At 36.9% G+C, this 22,517-nt stretch overlaps 1 protein-coding gene across 3 annotated transcripts; it reads left to right on the top strand.

Annotated features, from left to right (window-relative positions):
• The first annotated feature begins 545 nt into the window (after positions 1-545).
• On the top strand, positions 546-21,798 carry LOC116166246. 3 transcript variants are annotated; one of them, XM_031481117.1, is made up of 5 exons: positions 546-732; positions 9,030-9,225; positions 19,317-19,753; positions 20,121-20,912; positions 20,962-21,798. In XM_031481117.1, the coding sequence occupies exons 1-5, from the start codon at positions 637-639 to the stop codon at positions 21,616-21,618; spliced, it is 2,178 nt and encodes a 725-aa protein (XP_031336977.1). In that variant the 5' UTR covers positions 546-636; the 3' UTR covers positions 21,619-21,798. The 3 variants fall into 3 exon arrangements, with proteins under 3 accessions (XP_031336977.1, XP_031336976.1, XP_031336979.1); XM_031481116.1 differs by having other exon boundaries at positions 20,106-20,912; XM_031481119.1 differs by lacking the exon at positions 546-732 and adding an exon at positions 5,138-5,317 and having other exon boundaries at positions 20,106-20,912.
• Positions 21,799-22,517: the final 719 nt, after the last annotated feature.

The raw sequence follows: 22,517 nt of genomic DNA, 5'->3' as shown, positions 1-22,517 counted from the left end.
AAAAAAGCTTACGTATCTCCTCTGAAAAAGAAGTACATATTTTATATTGCGGAAATCTGTAAGGATGAATAATTTGCTTGAACCCTTTGTTACGGGTAGGACATCCCTCCACTGAAACCCGCCTATCCAGACCTAACAACTCCGCCTACATCGTAATTTGGACGTCGCGGCGCATTTTCTAATACGAAGGCGCAAGCGTGATTAGGAAAATTTACAAATTTTTTAAGAAAGATCGGACTGTAGAAATTAAGTAAAAGCGCGATTTTGATTTCCAGAAGTTTGCTGATAACAGTGAAGTAGGTGGATAAGTTCTTTGGAGATTTGGACTCTAGTGGAAGTCGTTGTGGCAGCCAGCAAAAAATCGTTTTATGCCTGGTTGGTTAGTGGGCAGGCCAATTCATTAAGAAATTGATGGTTTTTTTTAACAATCTTTGGACACCAACACAAACAGGAAGGGGTGGCCCGTAGTTAACCTCAGAACTGATGCGCGGCGTTTTAGAGCTACTGGAGTTAGTTGGAAACGGGAGTTTGCGTGTAGTGTTATACTGCCGCTTTGCGTTCCACGCGTTCAGTCACGTTGTCACCGCGATATAATGTGCTGATTCGGGGGAGTTATCGTTTTGAGAGAAAAATTTAATGACGATGGACTTTCAGAGTGCCATGGAGACCTTTGCAGAGGCTTGGGTCGCCGCCAATACTAAAAGTGCGCCACTATCAGATGTCAACGTGCAGGTATACTACTTTTTAAAAAAATGTCACTCATTAGCACTACAGGTGTAAAGCAAGTGTTGGTACAGTGATTAGCTTCCGGGGTTGTTCTATAAAAATTATTGCTTTCGGATTAGTTTTTCTATAAGATTATTATATATAAATGGCATTTCAACCAACTGGGGTTCTAATTCGAAATAGACTCACAAGCTTGCTGGAAATCTGATCCGCGCATTCAGAGTTAATCCAGGGTAGTAAATCCGGGATCAGCTGTATATGTAGAGAAGAGGAGAGTAATGAACGAAATCGATTAGATTGGACGTCTAGCATACATATCGTCTCGTAGAAATAATTTCAAATGAGTGCATAATTTTTTCGGTGAATAATTAATTCTTCACTTTGATCGGTGGCGATTGTTTTGTAATGTAATCCAGAACGAAGTACGCTGTTAAAATTACAAGCACGTTCAATAACATGCCCAATTTTAAATATCGAATTGCGATGATTGGCAACGGTCGTATAAAACGTTTGTACAAAGTGCAAGAAAAAACCTTTAATACCATTACGTTCCAACCTGTTCTAGCTTTGATTTTTATTATACTCATCTATCCACTACAAAATTGGTGCACACCGCCCGTAATTTTTTATTACAATGCTCCATTACGTGCGTATTATTTGTTTTATTTGTACGTGGAGAAATGGAGCAGGATTATATGTAGTTGGATTAAATGACCCACATCGCATCCCCTAAAATTTAGTACACGTTCGTCTCAAGTAGTATGTGCGAATTCTGCTACTGCATGCCATACGAAACTGATTTCGATATCTTTGTAATTAAATGTTTGCTTAGGTAGATTATTAAAAAAATGTTCATGATTTACAAAATTCAAACTCAAAACTACTAAGGCTCAATGGTGCTAATATTTAGCAGTTTTTTTTTGTTTATAAATAGCAGCTACCAGATGAACGCCGAAACGTATTTATCGTAGGGAAGCAATCCTACTTGTATTTATCATTACTTCCTTTCCTTGCAAAGGCTTATGTGATACATAAACATAAACTTTAGTTACATTTCACAGAGATCGGCAAGTGCTCCTAATTTTTTACATTTACCGCAGGTTTGTCCTCCATTGTATACCACTATATTTTTGTAATCGGAAGTCGACACAGGTACTTGAATATCCCCCGCCGGCGCCGTTATAAAAAAAAACCTTACACGTGAAATGATGCTTATGCAGTATGCACCTTGTTCTAAGTAGAGTAGACGCATCAGGGTACATGCTCCTTTTATTTCCTTAGTCCGACGCAGGGCGCTAAACTAACTAATTTGGAAACAGCCCTCCTAAATACGGTCTGACGAACCTTTTAAATCTGTCTGCACACACGGAATCGCATTTACGTGCTTACCCTTGAGAGAGATGAGTATGCATGTAAAATTCCAATAAATTACATTAATTGAAACTGGAACAAGCTACGTGATCATTATCGAAATAATTGATTAATAATAGGTTATGATTCTATACCCGTATGTTTTCTATTTTATACGATGATTATATTAACCGAGATTTTTACATCCCCCTCTCTTTAACAGCATTTTTATGCTGTTCAATATCTTTACAGCACCATTTATAAAGTGAAGATTAGCACTAACTAAAAGTTAAAGTTTTTGACAGTTTTACAACTTTTGCCTAATGTACATTCGCAAAATTTTAACAAACTCATAGACCCCGTTTTGGCGAACATGTTTTTTTAGGACTTTAACTTTGACATTTTTTTTTCTCAGTTTTTTTGTAATAAAACCTGGCACAATTTTTGTAGGTTGTACGCAGAAAAGTAAGGGCTTTCGAATAACTTCATAAAAATTTTAGGTTGCTATTTAAAAAAAAGTTCGAGGCCGTTTCGGCAATCTAAATTTTTTTTCAAAAATTCGGCTCGATATTTTTCGTTTCAGTATGTCTAATATACATATCCAAAATTTGAACAAAATCCGTCGAGCCGTTACTTCGGAAAATTGCCAACGTACGCACGAACGTACGCACATACATACAGACGGAAAAAATGTTATGCTTTAAAAGTTGTTTAAAATGACCTAAAACGTCCGTATTTAATGAAATTTTAACATGTCCAAAAATGGTGATCGCAATAGCCACCTAGCGCAAACTAGGAAGCTAAAAATTTGTACATCAAGATTCTAAACAATGGAATATACTCTTCATTTGTTATGGTCCAGGCAACGTATAATATGTGTCTTTATAATGTGACCGTTGCCAGTGTTGGGTAAGATCCTTTAATTCTGGATCTAGATACAGATCCAGAGACATTTAAAAATCATGATCTAGATCCAGATCAGATCCACACTTAAGAAAGGATCTAGATTAAGATTTAAGATCCTCCCAAAATGATCTAGATCGTTTATAGATCCTTCATAGGCAATGATGATTTACATGGGCATATTTGTGTTTTGAATCACTATTCGGAAAACCTTTAGTCATCTCATTCCGTGTAACAGGCCCTTTCCAGGTTTTACTTTTATCTATGCAAAATTGGCAAAACAGCAAGAAAAATGAAACAGTCCTGCTTTGAAAATTATAATAACCACCTTATTATATCCTTTTAAAAATTCATATAATATATGTAAATTATTGCACTTCGGTTTTCGTGCTTTGAGGTCAAAGCCTGTTATCCTTTTATTGTTATAATGCTGACAGCAAGGCTCACAGACTAATAATCCTCGACCTGTACCCGCCGTAAAATACACGGATTGAGAAATTTCTGGAAAAAGTAGGTATAAGGGAGTAGATACATAAGTAAATTTGCATAAATACAAGAAAGTCTTATATTTAACGTTTACTTGTCGCATGTCGCTGAACTGAATTTCTTGTCGAAAAAATGGCATTACAAATCTCCCAATTTGCGACATATCGCCCAATCTGGTTCTAAATCTGCTTAGGGAATTACTATTTAAAGCAAAGTGGTGTGCTTACCTGCATATGTATTTCCGATAATTCAGGTAGGCCGGCGGCGGCATGCCCATGTATTAGTTCTATACTGTAAAGTGTAAACAGTTGCCGGATAATACCCTCTAAGCTAAACTACCCGTAATGCTAATGACTTCCTACGGTCTACCGTTACAGTACTGGAAAATGCAAAAACTTGAATGGAACTCATTTATTCTTTAAATGGAAACGATTTACACCGCCAATGTTAAATATTGCAAAAAACATTTTTTATGTAAATTAAAATTGATCTTTGGATCTACGAGTAGAAGATTGATTAAAATATAATCTAGATCCAGATACAAGATCATCACCAGATACTACCCAACACTACTGTTGATTCACTGTCCTTTGACGTTATCATCCTATTTATTGTGCGAGAAACGAGTGACAGCAATAGCGGTCTTGCTCTCCTGGAAACCCGGTACGTTTATAGCTAAAAATAAAATAACGGTTATGTTTTTAGAATAGACATCATCTACAATACTTGAAAGAGAAAGTACATACATAGAATTCGAAAAATTACAAAAAATTATTTATATAAATTTATTAAGCAAAAATGCTTTCTGGGGTCCCTATAGAACCCCACTCAGTATTAAACATAATCTATCAACGAAATAAAAATATTTGGAGTGCCATAAAAACAATCCCTGCAATATTGTTGATTACTATACATTATTTAAACATAACCCATCAAAGAAACATAATTATTGGTTATTACAGTAATGATGTCGTAATCACTGGAAACAGAAAAGCAGCCATGATTCCCCGCATGTTTTTTAAACTAATGTACTACATTTTTCGAAATTTTTGTTAGATCCTATCGAAAGTCCATTGCCTGTCCTTATTTTGACTGGCATTTGCCTATCCTTATTTTGACAGAATATATATCACAACGTGTGATTCTAGAATAAGTTTTCTGTGGTTATTATTCGTGTGCTCTCTGCATAAAATGATGATGAACATCTGTTTTACGGGTCAAAGATATTAGTTTCACAAATATAGAATCGGTAATTGCAAAAATAATCTCGAAAAATATTAACCAGTGTATCCATCGTGGAAAGAAGAATGCGTTTCCGAAATCTGCAAAATTATGTAAATATACGCATTCTTTAAATGCGTTATAAATTGCACATAGATAAAACACTTTAATTAATAGGCGAAATCTCTTGGGAGTGCAGTACCTATATGGTCGTTAGATAATTATGCCGTTAGTATCAATGTGTCAGTATTGTCAATAGACACCATGAGACTGTGGTTTGGAGTGATTGCAATTACTTTCAATTCTGATTAAGTTTATTTATAGCGTCAATAGTTGAATTATTTATCATCATGTAAAGAATATTAATAAATTTAGTTTCTTGTCTGGAAATCCACAAGATTAGTGCATTTTGCATGACTGTTAATTACAAATTAAGTTGAGCTAATGCAAATACTTGTGTTATTTAATAAACGATTAACTAAATGAGTGTTATAAATACCATTAGTCGCCAATAATGGATAACAGCAAGAGGATTAGTGTGGTGTAGTAGTGCCCAAAGCCCAAAGGTCTTTGTTGTGTTCGTGCTTGTTGAACAAAACTTTTACAAACGAATTAAATCGTGCTAACGTGGGTAAGAGTATATCATAATATAAATTCGACATCCTTTTCAAGATCCCAACGATTACTTTTCTTCACTCTCACATTTGTGTATGAGCTCATGAGTCCTTCTTCAGAACAAAACTGGGGAATCATTTTTAGTTGCCATCAGTTTTCAAATTTTGTGTGTAAAATTGTGTTGCCTTTTTGCAACGTTTATTGAAAGCGACGTTTTTTTTAAGTATATATACTTGAGCCTGCACATATACTACATTGCTACAGTCTTTTAGGAACAACTCCAAATTTGTATTTTTCAACAGTTTGAATTTCAGTCAAAATTTCTCTTTCATAATTTTCATGATTCTTCACGTACCATCGTCAAAACATCTAATTACAGAAAATAATGTTAATCGATTAGGTATATTTTTAGGGTCAAATTACATACGTCAGATGTTTGATTTAAATTATTGGCACTTAAAGTAAGTTTAATTTCTTTTTATACATATAACTACAAGTGTTAGTGAAATTTTTATTCGTTGATTCACAAAGTTGCCATTACTTATGTATCTAATTTATTATAGATTCCATAATGCTAAAACTGTAACAATATTAGGAATTAACCAATCGTTAAAAAATGTTTTATTAATTAACACTAGTAAATGTAGTGTGTGCAAAGAACTGGTATCGCCCTTTGACTAGGTCGGGGGTGCAGGACTTCAAAAGCTTTCAAATTGTGATTAGAAGACTATTGCTCGTTCAGAAAACAAAAATTTTAATTAGTACATTTAAGAACTTTCTCGATATTATTTATGATTTAGATTAGATCGATTAAAATGAAACCAAATGATACTTTTATTAAAAACTCCTGCAATCCCACTAAAGGGATGGGGACAATAATCAATTCACAACGAAATTGTATTATTGTACCTCAGTCCAATTTATCTTGCAATACATTTAATATTATGTATTTTGCTAATATCTATCTAATAATATAGTAGACAACATTTTAGCTAATTTACCTAGTAGGAACACCGACCCTATCAACTATTGTAAACTAGGCTCCTCTTATACGGCGTTTGATTTTGAAAATGTGTCCCACGTTGAAATTCGCGATTGCGGAACCAGTTTGAAAAATAGCCATTCTAGGGATATCTATGGTCTGAGCATTCAGTTAATTAAACGCAATATAAATTCGGTTGTCTAACCCCTAACACTAACTAAATTGGTCAATACCATCATTACGACAGGTATATTTCCAGATATACTAAAGGTGGCCTTAGTGCTTCCTCTCTCTAAGAAAGGTTCCAAAGATATCAATAATGTGAGTAACTACCGACCGATATCTATTTTGCCAATATTCAGTAAAGTCATAGAGAAGATCTATACAAACAGCTTATAAACTTTTTCGAAGTAAAAAACCTGTTCTATCGCCATCAATATGCTTTTAGGAAGGGAAAAAGTATTCACGTATTATTATTATTGGTCAGTTGTATCGTATTTTTTCTGTTTATTTAACTGCTACCCTTATTATTTGACTGCGTTGACAATGTATTCATAACTTCTATTTTCAGATTCCAGATTAATATTAATCGCCAGAAAAATCTAAAATACAGCAGATAAAGATAACGTCACGTTGCCAAGTACTTATTATTTATTACTATGAGGATTCTTTTCCACAAATTCCAAATCAATAGAATTTTCCAGTAAAAAGTGGTTTGAATAACAAACGAACGTATAGATGAATTATTAAATTGTATGTACTTAAGAATTACGAATATTAGGAAAAGGGAGGCCACAAACAAATATTTATGAGATTGTGTTAGAGGAAAGGACAGGGTAGTTCAAATTCGTAGCTCACTATTGGGATTAGCATAACGGTGAGAGATAAAGTGTAAATTAAATGGGGACAAAGTTGGCCATTTTTGTAGCTAAATAACGCATTTGAAATTTTTAAAAAGTAACTGAACCAAAAAACTGAAAATGTCAAATTTCGTTTTCATTTTCCCTAGCTTTAAACGAGCGGAAATGAACCGTTCTCGTTTACACCTTCTATGGGCACTTTTTTCGGAAAATCTGAAATGAAAGAATGAAAGAAAAATAATAACGTGTCACACTATACTTTTACATAAATTTAGAAGAAAAGTTTCAAAGTTAATCTAGTTACTCGTGGATAAAAGTAAAACATTTGATTTATGGGATTTATGGAATGCACCATAGTGTTAAGTAAAGGTTTCACGTATGGGTTTTTTTATTCTTATGTGCGGGCTGGAAAGTACGCCCAGGAAGTGGTTTTATTTATTTTACGAAAAAATATATTTATAGAATGTACCTACCTACCCTATTGTGATAGGTAAAGGTACCGTAAATGTTTCGCGTATAGGCTATTGTTTTCTTATGTAGGGGCTGAAAGGCAGCACTTCAAGTCCCTCCATGAAATGGTCCATGGTAGGTACAATAAATGTTTCGCATATGAACTATATTATCGTTCTATGTAGGGATCAGCGGGACATGTCCACAGGCCTCTCTCTAAACGATATTTTGTTAATAACAATAAGTACACAGATTAGAAGAATATATTTTCCGTAGAAATTTGGATTGGAATTTTTGTGTAATCTATGGTACTTATTTTGTTTTATTACCGTTTTCGAGATCCCAGTGGTGTTGCCATCACCCTATATGTATAACTGCAGTTCTTAAATATTAAATAGTGTTTACTTTTGTGAATTCAGTGCTACATATGGTAGGTTTTCATCACCTTTAAACATATACTTGAAAACAAGGCAAGTCTAGAAGCTAGGTGACAATTGTGAAACCAAAAAGGAGCTAGTGTAGAAAAAGGTTTATGGGGCGAAATTTTTAGGTTTATTGAAATTTATGAACCGTTCATTTTCTATATTTTTAATCAAGTTAGTTTTATTGACCACTCAACGGTAAAGTCAAAGTTGATTTACTGCTCTTGTGTACGATGTATAAAATATAGGTCTCGTAAAACTATGGCGACCCACCTTTGTAAATCGACAAAATAAATATTAGTTCTAATTAGAATTTGAAGCTTAATAACACTCGGCAGCGACACGCACTCGCTAATTTCATTAATCTCGTATTATACGGATGATCTATATATTAATTAACGTTTGTATGAATAGAACAGAAACTTGAGTTAAGCATTTAGTTCCTAATAGGGTAATCCCTAATTTATAAACGTATACTTAAGCATCCTTTTAATCATATGAAAGTACTACCACAAGTTGCGGGATTTAATAAAATTGCCATTTGCAGTGCATTTTGCTTTTTTACTAATTGAAAGATGTATCTTATTTCAAAGGTTGATTATTGAATTTTGGGTACCTATAACAATGTCGTTAAGCAGAATCTAAGAGAGCTTGAATATAGATGGTTTGTATAGATGCTTGTTATTTTCGGATTAAGAAAATTATGAGTCATCCAGTTTATACTGTTGTATAGATCTTCTTATATATCTAATTCGGGTACTTCAAAGAGTGTATCACGAGGAAGGGAGAATACAGAAATATGTAGCGATAGGGTTATTCCGGGGCCTCTCGTCTCGTAAAGACCGCGAATTAGGACCCGTCGAATGTCTGATAACTATTGCGTTCAGGAATTCTGTCGCTTTTTGACCCCACTTAACCCAGATTAAACGCGCTGGCAACAGAACTGACCAGTCAACTGGTCGAGATTTGTAATTTGTCTGTTACGTGAGTGAAACGTATTTTATGTATTTGCAGAGTCAGGCTATGGCCTTGACAAGGGGTTGCAGAACGCCACCTTCGGTATCTACACCGGCAGCTGCAGGGGGTTCCAACCGGGACTCCGCCGAGAGAGCCTGTACTCCTGCTGCTCCTCGTTCTGCAGCGTCTCTCGATTCAGTTGTGTCTGCCCCCTCTATCAAGGACGAATTCGATCACCCAAAGTCTACTCCCGGTAAGTCTATTCATATTTATATCCTTTTTTAACGAGCGTTTAAATGTAACCGCGTATAAAAGAACGAGCGTCGACGGCAGCGGCGGCGAGTTTCGTTTACGCGCCCGTCACCGGAATGGTAATCTGGTCTTGCTCATCCGTCCCCGCACCCTGTCGGATTGAAACGGATTGCGCGGCGTTAAGCAGATTATCTTCTCATGATTGATGAAACGGCTGTATCCTGGTACACCCCGACTCGAAAACATTCACCGACCGAGGCAGGTATCCATTCAGGCGTCCATATGGCATGTAGATATTCCAACGTGATAGTATACTGATGGCGGGTTGGTTAAAGCTGGATTAAGCCAAAGGTACGGAATTAGGGGAAGCAAGGATTAGAGGGACTCTGGCCTGTTCGGAGACGGGAAGCAGAGGATTAGGCAGAGTCGGGATTAACATTCACGAGGGATCAAATATGAAAAGAAAAATTGAAAATACTACAAAACTTTCATTTGGATGTGGAGGATAATCCAAGTCGATGACAAATTATTTACGAATTAACGCGTTATTTTAGTAATCACCGCAGTCTCTGTTAATGTTTGTTGCCAAACATCGACAATGACAAAAACCTAATTGCATTCATTCACTTTTATTATTAGATCACAGATGCATCCTTATGAATTACCCATTTATAAAGTAGGTTAAATTTTTATTACAATCTCGTTGCCCTGTTGCGATTTGCCGCTAATTTTCTCCACCAGTTTTAGAACACGTGGAATCGTGTAGGAGAAACTTCAGTTGAGCCTCACCCTAATTGTTTACTAAAAGAAATTTGAATACTTACAGACGTTTATCAGCAAGCTGTAACAGTTGCTATCAGCAGGTTAACAATTTCGGTAAGACAACAGAGAGGCAACGTTCGGATGACACCGAATATTTTGTTTAAGAAATTTTCTAATCAGTAGTAGTTTGATATTTGTTACTGAAGCATACCTACAGCTATCTGAACCTGGGTGGCAATTTCGAGTCTTCTGTAATTGTTTAGTACAAAAATGCTTTCTCCCTTTTCCACCAGCAAAAATAGCATCCTTCGCGTACAGATTTCTTGAAGAAATTTGCAGCTATTTTTTCCAGTTATAGGCAGTTGATGTAATAAACTAGTCCAATTTTTTAAATTCTATGAAGCACTGGAATGAAGCGAAAAAAATATTTTCCATTCATGTTTATTTTAGAAATTGACCGATTTCTGAATTTAATCTCCTTTGGTTCGATAAATGTTTAATAATTCCGATTCTGATATGCGTTTCCGCCGCTTACGATAAATTCTCCCCGGAAAACTCGGCTCTGTAAACTGCCCCTAAAAAATTCGCCCCGTAAAAATCGCCCCCAAGGAAACTTGCCCCGGGAAGATTCGCACCGGAATATTTGTCCGCGGAAAATTCGTCCCTTGAAGTTTAACTTTTGGAAATGTCCGTTTCTTACAGACCTTTTATACACATATATATGTAGGCATCATTTTTCTGGAATCAATTATTCAAGTCCAATTTAGGGTGCTTAGTGCATAGGTCAAATGTTGCCATCGATATCACATTTACACATATCAACCCTTAAATAAGGCCAACCAAATGTATACACATAGGCTTGTTTTTTTTTAAATAATTCTTAAAGACCCGTAATAGTAACCGAAAAGTACAATTTAGGGGTGTATGAACACTATAATTATTCGAATGTTGCGATTGTTAAGACTTTCTTTTAGTGTATCAAGCTTTTCCACGAGATCCAGATAATTTAAATCGAATGAAAAGTTTTTGACGTAAGATGCATTTAGTGTATCGTCATTGGTATAAGCCCAGATCAATGTTTTGCAGTGTTTTATGCCGACACTCCGTTTAGAAAATTTGAAAAATCGGGCCCGATCAAAAGTTATTTAATAAAAAATTGAAAAGTTTCGATTTCCAAAAAATATCTGTATCCGTATAATAAAAAATAGTTCTAAGTGAACACATTAAAAAAAATCAATATCGTAAGTTTTTTTAATTATTATTTTTTTAGATGCAGGTTAAAAAGTGTCTTATTTTTTGTTTAAACAATGATCTACCTATAATCGACTAAATAATAATTAATTATTCTATATGGTACCTGTTTAACAAAAAAAAAGTTGATATTCATAACGTTTGTAACAGTCCTATCGAAACGAAACATGTTCGTATCAAACGGGATTTTTTTTAATTTGGCGGTTTTCAGTTTTTTTTTCGCAAGCGCAATCGTTTTTATACACTCTGTAAAAGTCTCCGTAAAAGTTATTGGTAACTTATGCCTAGTATATCGGTTCTTAAATGAATTGGAAAGGTTTAACTATTAACATAAATAAACAGTTATCTGCATTGGGGGATGAATATAATTTCCTTGACTACGAGATCACATGATCCTGTTCGACAACTTATTTTTACCACCCGTACGTTAGTAAGGATAAAAAATCCCCCCCCCCCCACACTTTTTTGACACAACTACACGTTTTGAAGCACCAGGAACATTAAACAAAATCTCAATGATGCAGGTCTGCCTGTCGGTCTCTCGGTCTGCTGCTTGTATCCTCGTTTCCGGCTAAAAACTGTTTTTTTTATGTTTTTCCATATTATGGCTAAACTATTGTATCGTGTAAGTGGTATTTGTGCTCGCCACAGTAAATTTTTAAACATGGGGTACCGTTTATAATAAATAGTACCAAATAAAAATGTGAATAAAACAAACAGTATGAAATATATTATTCACACGTGTTTCGCACTTTTATAATCTAGAAAATATTTGCAAGTAACACAGTAGTTTATTATTTTCCGATGTAGAATAAGAATATTCTATTTGAAAAAATTAAGTTGCCCTACACTTTACTGGAACTGGTAGTCCAAAAGAAATGACTACTCCAAAACTTGGCTCGTTAATCAGTGGGTTACTAGGTATTTGAAAAAAATCCGGCCCGTTATTTTTTGTTTCCGTATGCCTAATAGTCTAGGCGATAGAGACTGTAAAATTGGCAAACTGGACATTTTGAGGTGGAAAAGAAAAAATGGTGGAATATGTTCAGTTAGGTGTCAAAAACAACATATTAAAAATCCCACCCTCCAGACCCTGTGCTAAAGGCTCCAGCCACCCCACCATCCCCCAAAAACCGTGTTTTCGCTCTTTTTGGCTGATATCTCGCGATCTATGAGGTCTATATGAAATATTTTTAGCTGAAAATATTTCTCGGGAAATTTTATACAAGGTAGATATTCAGAAGTTAGCCTAGGTGTACCTCTTAGCCTAGGAAATTCATAAAAGAGGCGAAAATCATCAATTTTCGTGGCTTTTTGCTAATATATCGCGACCTTTAGGGCTAGATGAAATATTTTTAGCTGAAAATGCTCCTCGTGAAATTTTTTACAAGGTAGATACTCAGAAGTTAGCCTAGGTGTACCTCTTAGCCTAGAAAATTCATAAAAGGAAGCGAAAATCATCATTTTCGTGTTTTTTTTTGCGGTTTTTTGCAAAAATATCGCGACCGTCAGGGCTAGATGAAATATGTTTAGCTGAAAATGCTCTTCGTGCAATTTCATACGAGATAGGTAACTGAAGAGTTGGCGTAGTCACCTTCAACTTTCATGTGTGAGGAAATATTCATTGTAAAACAAAGTATTTCTATGTAGGTACCATTTATTCACGTAAAAACAGTATTTTCATATTAAAATATTCACACATTCATTTATACCTCAACGTAATCATTATCCTTATACTTATCCAAATCAATTCGTACTTTTTCGATCAGACTTATTAATCAAAAGTTATAGACTAGAAACCAATTTGAAAATAAATTCAAAGGGCTGTAACTTTTGAACTAGTAGCCGAATCTTGGAATTGTTTGAAATTATGGATTCTACAGGCCACATTCTATAAGAAAATTTTTTTTCTGGGTCGATCTGAGACAATTTTTTTTCGGGGTTCCAAAAAGGCAATGTATTACCTTCCTTTTTTACCAAAAATCGACTACACTAAAATTTCTCGGGAAAACACTTTTTCCTATTAATTTGGGTGCGTAGAATCCAAATCAATTCGTACTTTTTCGATCAGACTTCTCAATCAAAAGTTATAGACTAGAAACCAATTTGAAAAAAATTCAAAGGGCTGTAACTTTTGAACTAGTAGCCCAATCTTGGAACTGTTTGAAATTATGGATTCTACAGGCCACATTCTATAAGAAAATTTTTTTTTCCGGGTCGATCTGAGACAATTTTTTTTTCGGGGCTCAAAAAAAGGCAGTGTATAACCTTCCTTTTTTACCAAAAATCGACTACACCAAAATTTCTCGGGAAAACACTTTTTCTTATTAATTTGGGTGCGTAGAATCCAAATCAATTCGTACTTTTTCGATCAGACTTCTCAATCAAAAGTTATAGACTAGATGCGGATTCCACTTCTTCAGGCTCTTCGACGTCCTCTAGTGGTAGTGGGACCCACTAGCACTAGAGGACGTCGAAGAGCCTGAAGAAGTGGAATCTGCAGAGGATAATGATTACGTTGAGGTATAAATGAATGTGTGAATATTTTAATATGAAAATACTGTTTTTACGTGAATAAATGGTACATAGAAATACTTTGTTTTACAATGAATATTTCCGCACACATGAAAGTTGAAGGTGAAATGTGACTTTACGCCAACTCTTCAGTTACCTATCTCGTATGAAATTGCACGAAGAGCATTTTCAGCTAAACATATTTCTTCTAGCCCTGAAGGTCGCGATATATTTGCAAATAACCGCAAAAAAAAACATGAAAATGATGATTTTCGCCTCCTTTTATGAATTTCCTAGGCTAAAAGGTATTAACCTAGGCTAATTTCTGAGTATCTACCTTGTAAGAGATTTCACGAGGAGCATTTTCAGCTAAAAATATTTCATTCAGCCCTAAAGGTCACAATATATTTGCAAAAAGCCACGAAAATTGATGATTTTCGCCCCTTTTATGAATGTCCTAGGCTAAGAGGTACACCTAGGCTAACTTCTGAGTATCTACCTTGTATAAAATTTCCCGAGAAATATTTTCAGCTAAAAATATTTCATATAGACCTCATAGATCGTGAGATATCAGCCAAAAAGAGCGAAAACACGGTTTTTGGGGGATGGTGGGGTGGCTGGAGCCTTTAGCACAGGGTCTGGGGGGTGGGATTTTTAATAGGTTGTTTCTGACACCTAACTGAACATATTCCGCCATTTTTTTCTTTTCCACCTCAAAATGTCCAGTTAGATGTCTTTATCGCCTAGACTATAATATTATACATATCCAAAGATTTTTACATATGCAAAATTTGAACGAGTCGAGCCGTTATCTCGGAAAATTGCCAACGCACGCACGCATACACGTACTTACATCCATACAGACGGAAAAAAAATCGCGAAATTCGAGTGGCGTTTGCATCTTTGTTGTGTGCTCTTTTTGTAAAAAAAAAATTCTACATTAGAAAAGTAACTTTTTCGACAACAGCCATAGCACGTTGAAAACACTAGTTCTCGTCCGATCACGATTTTATTTTATGTCACAAGGCAACACATCATTCATAATAGTAATTCCTAATTAGAATTAATTTCGTCTTGCCGAAAGAAAATAATATTTTATTTTTTTAACTTTGACATTTTTTTCTCAGTTTTTTTGTGATAAAACCTGGCACAATTTTTATAGGTATTTTTATTGATTTAATAGATTATCACCCGCGACTTCGTACCTACGCTGGATATAGACGGACATATGATAACGGACACCCAGCGTACAGAATGTAAAAATGTATCAACATGGTACCGTACGACGGAAGCAACTTGCATATGTATCGATCGGTATGCGGAATAGCAGGGTGCGATATCAAAAAAGTTCAAAAATCTTATAATCGGATCAGGCCCGATTGTGAATGTAAACCAACTAGGGAAACACAGAGACATAAAAAATTTCATCAAAGTCCATCCAGCCGTTTAGGAATTCTGCCACAAACACACGTACGGAAGAATTTTATATATAAGATTTGTGACATTTATATTTGTCTAGTCCACATATTTACACGTTTTCAAAAATCGGGACGATGAAGCTCTTGCAGCACAGTTACTTTATCCTCGTTATTTTCTGACAAGTTCCGTATGACAAATCAGTTTGTTGGGATAGCTGTCCCAGTGGATTTTGCGGGCTTTGTTCAAGACGAGCACGCACATCTTCTACTACCGCCTCGTTAGCAACTATTGGGCTATCAGGAGATTTCCTTCATATAACGTCAAATCGCTTAACTACACGAAGAATGTGTAATCAACGACATGTTCATGCCTCTCGAAATTCCTCCATGCACATGCAAGTCGAGTGCGTCCAAACTCCGTTTCCGTGTTTACTTCCGATACGGAAATAAGGCTGCAAAGGCAGCTCATTTTCTTCCAAAGTAAAAGGCATGTCGCTTGGGTAAGCTATTACGGAATCTGATGAACCGGCGATTGCAATCATTTTTGGTAACCAACGATGTTTCCGATGAAAAAACCAAAGCCATGCATTTTTGTAGGTTCGGTAAACACCATTACGATCCTATCATGTATTTGAACGGTCAAATAATCACTGTACTCAGTGACTCACCTTTGACAGGGAATAAAAAAAATTAAGCACTTGGAGAACCTTCTAACATCAAGTAGGAAATCGTTATACGTGCTAAGAGTACTCGCACACCTCAAATGGGAGGCTAAATCTTTTGTTGATGTATATAAGGCATTGATCCTGTCACGCATTGACTGTGGATGCTTACTTACTTAAAAAAAGGACTTTATCGGACACGAAATATAAACATAACAAGGGGAAGAAAGGAAAACAACATGATAGTGTCCAAAGGGGGAAGTTTAGGTGTGGAAAACCCTCACCTACTCTTCCACTTAACCCTTTACGTTATTTATACAATCTTATTTACAAGGCAAGCCTAAATATAAAACGAGCATGGAAACAAAGGATGTAGTGTAATATGCAAGATAAATAAACAATAATTTCATACTAATGTAATAAACCAAATTTTTAAATTCGTCGCTTTCATTCTCTGCGAGAAATCCTTGTACCGTCCGTAATGTAATAAAGAGGTAAAGAGTTACATAATTATATTACTAATTACATAATAAAACGATCTTTCATACATCATAGATTTGTTGATGTTAATAATGTGAACATCGGTGCGAAAGGTTATTTTATTATACAGGTAGGAAGGCGATTTAAAGGTAACAACTTTATGAATTAAGACCGAGGCATGAAGGAAACGTCTGTTATTTATATTAAGCCAGGAAACCTCATTTAACTTATGTGAAATAGGAAAGTTTCTTATCATCCCAAAGATAAGACGTAGACATGAGTTCTGGACGATTTGCACTCTTTTAGATATATGTTTCTTGAGAAAAGGACTGTAAACAGTGGCGCAAAACATGAAATGAATGAATGAATGAAAAAAATTGCTGTAGCTAGCAGAAATATCATCACCCGCACACCTGCGCATGCGCGTTCTACTCAAACGCTTTTCAGCACTTCCTAGTTCCTTTATGTCTAGAATATGTGTACCAATTTTGGTTCCAATTGGTTCAGACATTTAGCCCGAAATGAGAGTTTGACACACTTGCGTATGCGCGATTCTGTCCCAAAGCTTTTCAGCTTTCTTTTATATCCAAGAATATGTGTACTAAATTTGGTTCCAATCGATTCAGCCGTTTAGCCGGAAATAAGAACACAGACAGACAGCAGACTGACCGACGTAATAGAGATTTAGTTGAATTCGGATTCCTGATGCTTCAAAACGTGTATTTCCGTCAAAAATGTGGTGGTGGAGTGGGGTTCACTTTTTACCCCAATGCAATACTTAAGCTCACAAACATGCGGGTGGTAAAAAGATTGTTGAAAGGGGTGACAAGAGACAGTAAAAATAGGCAATGAGCAAGTCATACGACTTGAAAAACGCCCATATCTGGTTATAAGTCGTGTAAAAATCTTTTAAAGTAACGCGCTTTCCATTTTTCTGCAAAATACAAAATTGGAAATGATTCGGGATAAGGATTAGATACAGTTTGCGTTATGAAATTAGGCAAACAGGTCAATGAACCGTACAATGGAAAAATGGACTAGCATCTGGAGAAGTGCGATAACACACATCAATAGCTAAACTTAATCCTTGCCGGATTTAATCCTTACATTATTAGGATTAGCGGCAGAAAGTCAAGCTAGTTGCCTACGGGTTTTAATTGAGAATTTCGGTTAAAGAATGCATTGATTAGTCGATCAAGAAATAAAAAGCCGCGTCGTGACGCATTTTCGGCAATCGCTAATCACGTAGCGAAAGCGTAAGCAACGGAAGGAAGTGGATGAGCGATGCGAACAACTGAACGGATTAGAGCGATACATTTGCAGTATACTCGCGAATAGAGCTATGGATCGAAGGGGTTCTAAGGCCGGAAAGAGATAAACGTTTGACAGCAGAGGAGTGCGAGCAGATTACCAACTGTGTGATAGTGCACATCCGCCTTCTAACCGATATTCATTAAGCCGGGCTTCTAAAACGCTTGTTGCATTTGTGTTGACCTTGCCTTACAATTCTTACGGTCATCCCTTTTCCCATAGATTTTGTTTGGTATTTATTACAGTTTGCAAAATTTCATTTTCCAATACACCATTAGGAAAGTTTTATCAATAAATACCTCTTGAAACGATTGCACACACTACGAAACGTAGAATGACCTCAAAAGGGCGAACGAGATCTAAAGCTTTTGTGCTAGTATTACTTAAGGAATAATCTCTAATAAGTGGTCGAACAAAACTTGGAGCGGTAAATCGCGCAAAAACTCTTTCGTGAGGTTTAACTGGTGCGCGCTAAATAGTTGTTGACGTAATCTCGATTGTGGTAGCGATTGAGAGTTATTCAAAGTTCCCTCAAACACGGAAAATGACAATCGGGCTCAGCGAGGTATAGTAAAATACGTTTTAACATGTTTATTTTAATAACCTCTTATACGCACCCCTTAAAGTGATCGTGGGGAGTTTGTGAAAAGAAGAGCGTAGATGTTATTTAATGCGGTCAAGTTAGTAGTCATTCTCGGATAGTTATTAGTGTCGGTGGTATTATTTATAAGGTTGCATTATTGATCAAGCGGGCGCGAACAAAGGGCCGGAAGGCAATATGAACCCGAGTTAAGACGTTGGTCAGCTCGCCTGGATTAGAGTCCGTAGGATTAGCGACTGCTGGACTATACACAGCGTGGTAAGCCGGTGGAATTACGTCCGGGTTGGATCCGGCGGGCCGCTTACGAACTGTCCCCGAGATTTAGAGTGGAATTCGGGTTTACCGCATCTGCATCGTAAGACCGGTCAAGACGCTAACCTAATAACAAAAATAAATCCCGAGCTTAGAAATTAATTCTGCAGCTTAATTCTTGTGACGTCGCACACATAGTTCTTTGTATGGCAGCCGTCTAAGTAAGCTCAAGTCGAGCCAACTAATCCTTAAGACGCAGAGCTAGGTCTGGGTTGCTCCAGTTAAAGCTCCGTAATATGCAGAAACCTTCTTAACCTAACAAGATTAGCATAGACAAGCGTGCGCGGCCAGCAAGCTTAATACCTGCCTGTAGAAGTTCATTGTGCTAATGGTAGCGCTAACTCAGCATCTTTTCAAAGTTACGCAATAAAAGATACAAGCAACCGCTAGTTTGTTCCAGCAAAAGATTTTGTCGTTTTTCAACTCAGAAAGGAAATGAAGAAATCTTCGGCAGCGAGCAACGTTAAATGTCATCTCTATGCTGCTATCAATTGATCTGTCTGTCTTTCTTATCTCTGGATACTTTTCCGCTTTACACGTTTCCATTAAATTCGTAGTGACTGAAAAGATTTTGTATTTCGAATATCGCGGATCCGCCACGTTGCCCTCGGGTTCGGAGCCGCTTAGGTCGAAGTATTTATCTACTCATCTTCGCGTAAATCTTAGAGCATCGTTTAGCGGGCACGTGACAGCTACCGGATCATTCAGACATTTCGCACTTTCCATTATACTTTAACAACCCTCGCGTTAATCGCTAACGACAAACCATGCATTCTTTCAGGAAAATCCTTGCCAGTACACTGCGTGGTGGAAGCCGTATCGACGATTGATGAATCGCGCATAACTAATCAAGGGTTATGGAAGCGGCGCCCGTTAATTGAGACTGATAGTTATGTGATCATACCCGCCGCAACCCCGTTTCAGGGATTGGTACAGGCAGCTCTGTTGCGTTTGGGTTACTCCGCCGACAGTGCAGCCACAGCAAGAGGATCGGTTATTTTAAAAAACTGGAAAGCTTTAAGCGTCGATCAAATCTCAGACGACCCCCTGGTTACAGTCGGTGATATTTTAGGAGAATTGACGGCCGTGGCGACGCTCCGCATCCAAGTAATTCGAAGTCGATCTGCCGTATTTGCGGACATCAAAGAAAAATTACTCCGCTTCTTTTTAACACAATCTCAGGGACTTCTCGTATCTGCCGGCTGTCCAATCGACGAGGTACGTATTTACTTATTTATGCAGAAGTAAAATTCGCTTATTAAGTGTACGTCTTGCTTAAGAAATGGATAGGAACGAATGTATTAAGGGTGCAGAGAATAGCAGTAACCTCGCTTTTAATAAGATTATGTAGAATTATTTTATGGTATTAATGAGATCAAAAGCCTTCTACATCCAGCAATGCTGAGCGGATCTGGGGCCTTGTGCTTTCATTGTGTTGCTTCTATTCTCAAATTGTTGATATACTGAACTGCTACTTCTTCTGCACATAAACCGATATAAAATGTATAGGGATTTTAGATTAATTACGTTAATTCTCGTTTCATTTTTTATCGATCTCCCTCTGTTACAGCTTATTTTATCGCAGATATGCCGTACTAACTTCGGAAACGACGCCCCGTCAACCGAGCTCTCAGAAGAGTGCCGCCGTAAGTTTGATCAGTGGTGGTCGGCGCAATTTTGTCCTTTATCGCCAAGTAGCCGAGTCCCACCTGTTACCTCATATACCAACTTGTATCCCGTTTCGTTGCACTCCTCAAAATCACTAGACCGTCCCGTGCCCGACCCCTCTCACCCCGCTATGCAAAACGTCCACAGTCAATTTCCCACCCAAAAAACTCGAATGCGTACTAGCTTCGATCCCGAACTTGAACTACCGAAACTGCAAAGATGGTTTTCTGATAATCAACACCCTAGCCGGCAGCAAATTCAACAGTATGTCAAGGAGTTAAATAGCCTCGAATCGAGACGCGGCAGAAAACCTCTGGATGTCAATAACGTGGTATATTGGTTCAAAAACGCCAGAGCCGCACAAAAACGGGCCGAAATTCGAAATGTTACCCCAGCGTTAACGTGTCACATGTCGGTGAATGGCTACAACGACCACAGTCCCAACAATGGTTCCAACTTGCTAATGACCGATTGCTACATAAACTCTGATCCGCACCTAAAAAACAACCTTCCGACTCCCTACAGACGAGGTTTTCATACCACTCGTATGTCCGATGAACTTTCGAATGCAACCTCCGATTTAGAGGAAGAAGACATCATCGACAGTCAGCCACACAGCCCAATAGGTCCCCTTTCCTTAACTACGACGAACAAACGCGATCCAAAGGAGTGTAGCTCACGTTCAGTTAGCCCCTCGCACGGAATACAAGTAAGTAAAAACTCGGTCACAACTTCAATGAGCTCATAACTAAATTTAGGTCGACAGTACGAAGCAAGAACCGAAAGACGAACCTACAAGTTACCAATCGCCTAGTAACCACTCGCACTCAAACAGGATGCATATGTCCGATGGTGAGGATGGGCCAAACGAAGATGCACGAAATCGTATAAACAACCGTATCAACCACTCTCCTCCAGATCGTAGCCTTTCACAAGCTTACTGTGGATCACCGGAATTCGAAAGACACCTGCAGAATCGCGCGCCAAACGATGGACTGGAAAGGTTAACCACTGGCTTTCCGTTGGTCCCAAATTCAATGTTTAGCCAAAGTATTATGTACATGAGCCACTACATTCCCGGCTTATCACACGCTGCCACGTCACCCAATAGTTCAAATGTTCTAGGAATGTCAGCGGACGAACGTAGAAAACGTAATAGAACCTTTATAGATCCCGTCACTGAAGTACCAAGGCTAGAGCAGTGGTTTTCACTTAACACCCATCCTTCCCACAATCTCATTTTGAAATACACTGAAGAACTAAATTGTATGGCTTATCGACAAAAATTTCCCCGTTTAGAACCTAAAAATGTTCAATTTTGGTTTAAAAATCGTCGCGCTAAATGTAAAAGGCTTAAAATGTCTCTTTTTGATAATCAGCAATCTGTACATTATCATCCAGCTGATAGAGAATAAATATTCTTCGTACTTATGTTATACTTGATATTTGCCAAAGAAATTGTAAGTCTTTTTTAAGTAATATGTGTGAAATTTGTAAAGTAGTGAGAATACGTTTTGGTGATCCTGTTATGAATTCGGATGCTGTACAAATATATAAAGCGTCATTGTTACATGTGTAGTTGTAACCGAATTGTATGCCAATATAATTTGTATTTAATACAAGCTCCTGTGTTTTATTCTCAGTCACTGACCTTTTTAACTAAGCATTAGGTACAGTTTTAATAAAATAAACTCCCCACTTTGTCCCATTTATCCAAAGTGAAGGGTAGATAGAAATACAATCAACCGACTATACGGCCGGTGATATATCGAAACACCCGCTTAAAATAGACTTGCACAGCGTCTTTCAGATGTCCGCCTCTCAATTCATTAGATCTGATACGTAACAATGTAAGGGTGTGCGACAATGAGCTCGTCAACGAACAAGTTTCCAAGTCAACAGGAAACCAGAGGCAACCAATGATTATCTCTTGCCGGTCTTCAGATAACGCATATATATATGTATCTGTACCAATAGGTATAATGTGGGACAAGTTTGGAGTTATCTACAAAACGCAAACAAATAATCCAGATAATAATACTTCTTCCAGGTATTTAGACTTTTAAGTTAAAACATTTTTAATTAAGAAAATCCGATTTGGCTCATTATCCTTGCTTGGAATGTAAAGACTATCTCGTACTTTCCGTTTGAAAACGGCAGGATCTGGAACAAAACATTTTAATGCGATACATAAAAGCACTATTCCTTAACGCAAATTTTACGCCCAAGTAATTTCTTAAATGTTTGAGTAGTACTTAAATAACATGCAAACAAGTGTAATTGGGATGTGCAGAAAGGGTGACTTTAGATTCGA

The sequence above is a fragment of the Photinus pyralis genome, unplaced genomic scaffold (genome assembly GCF_008802855.1).
Source record: "Photinus pyralis isolate 1611_PpyrPB1 unplaced genomic scaffold, Ppyr1.3 Ppyr1.4_LG3a, whole genome shotgun sequence".
Lineage (NCBI taxonomy): Eukaryota > Metazoa > Arthropoda > Insecta > Coleoptera > Lampyridae > Photinus > Photinus pyralis.
This window is presented reverse-complemented; position numbering and strand designations above follow the sequence as displayed.

Coding starts and splice junctions, on each gene's coding strand:
- LOC116166246 (XM_031481116.1), top strand. CDS start 637: ATGACGATGGACTTTCAGAGTGCCATGGAGACCTTTGCAGAGGCTTGG. Junction 733..9,029: donor TATCAGATGTCAACGTGCAG/GTATACTACTTT, acceptor ATGTATTTGCAG/AGTCAGGCTATGGCCTTGAC. Junction 20,913..20,961: donor GCCCCTCGCACGGAATACAA/GTAAGTAAAAAC, acceptor AACTAAATTTAG/GTCGACAGTACGAAGCAAGA.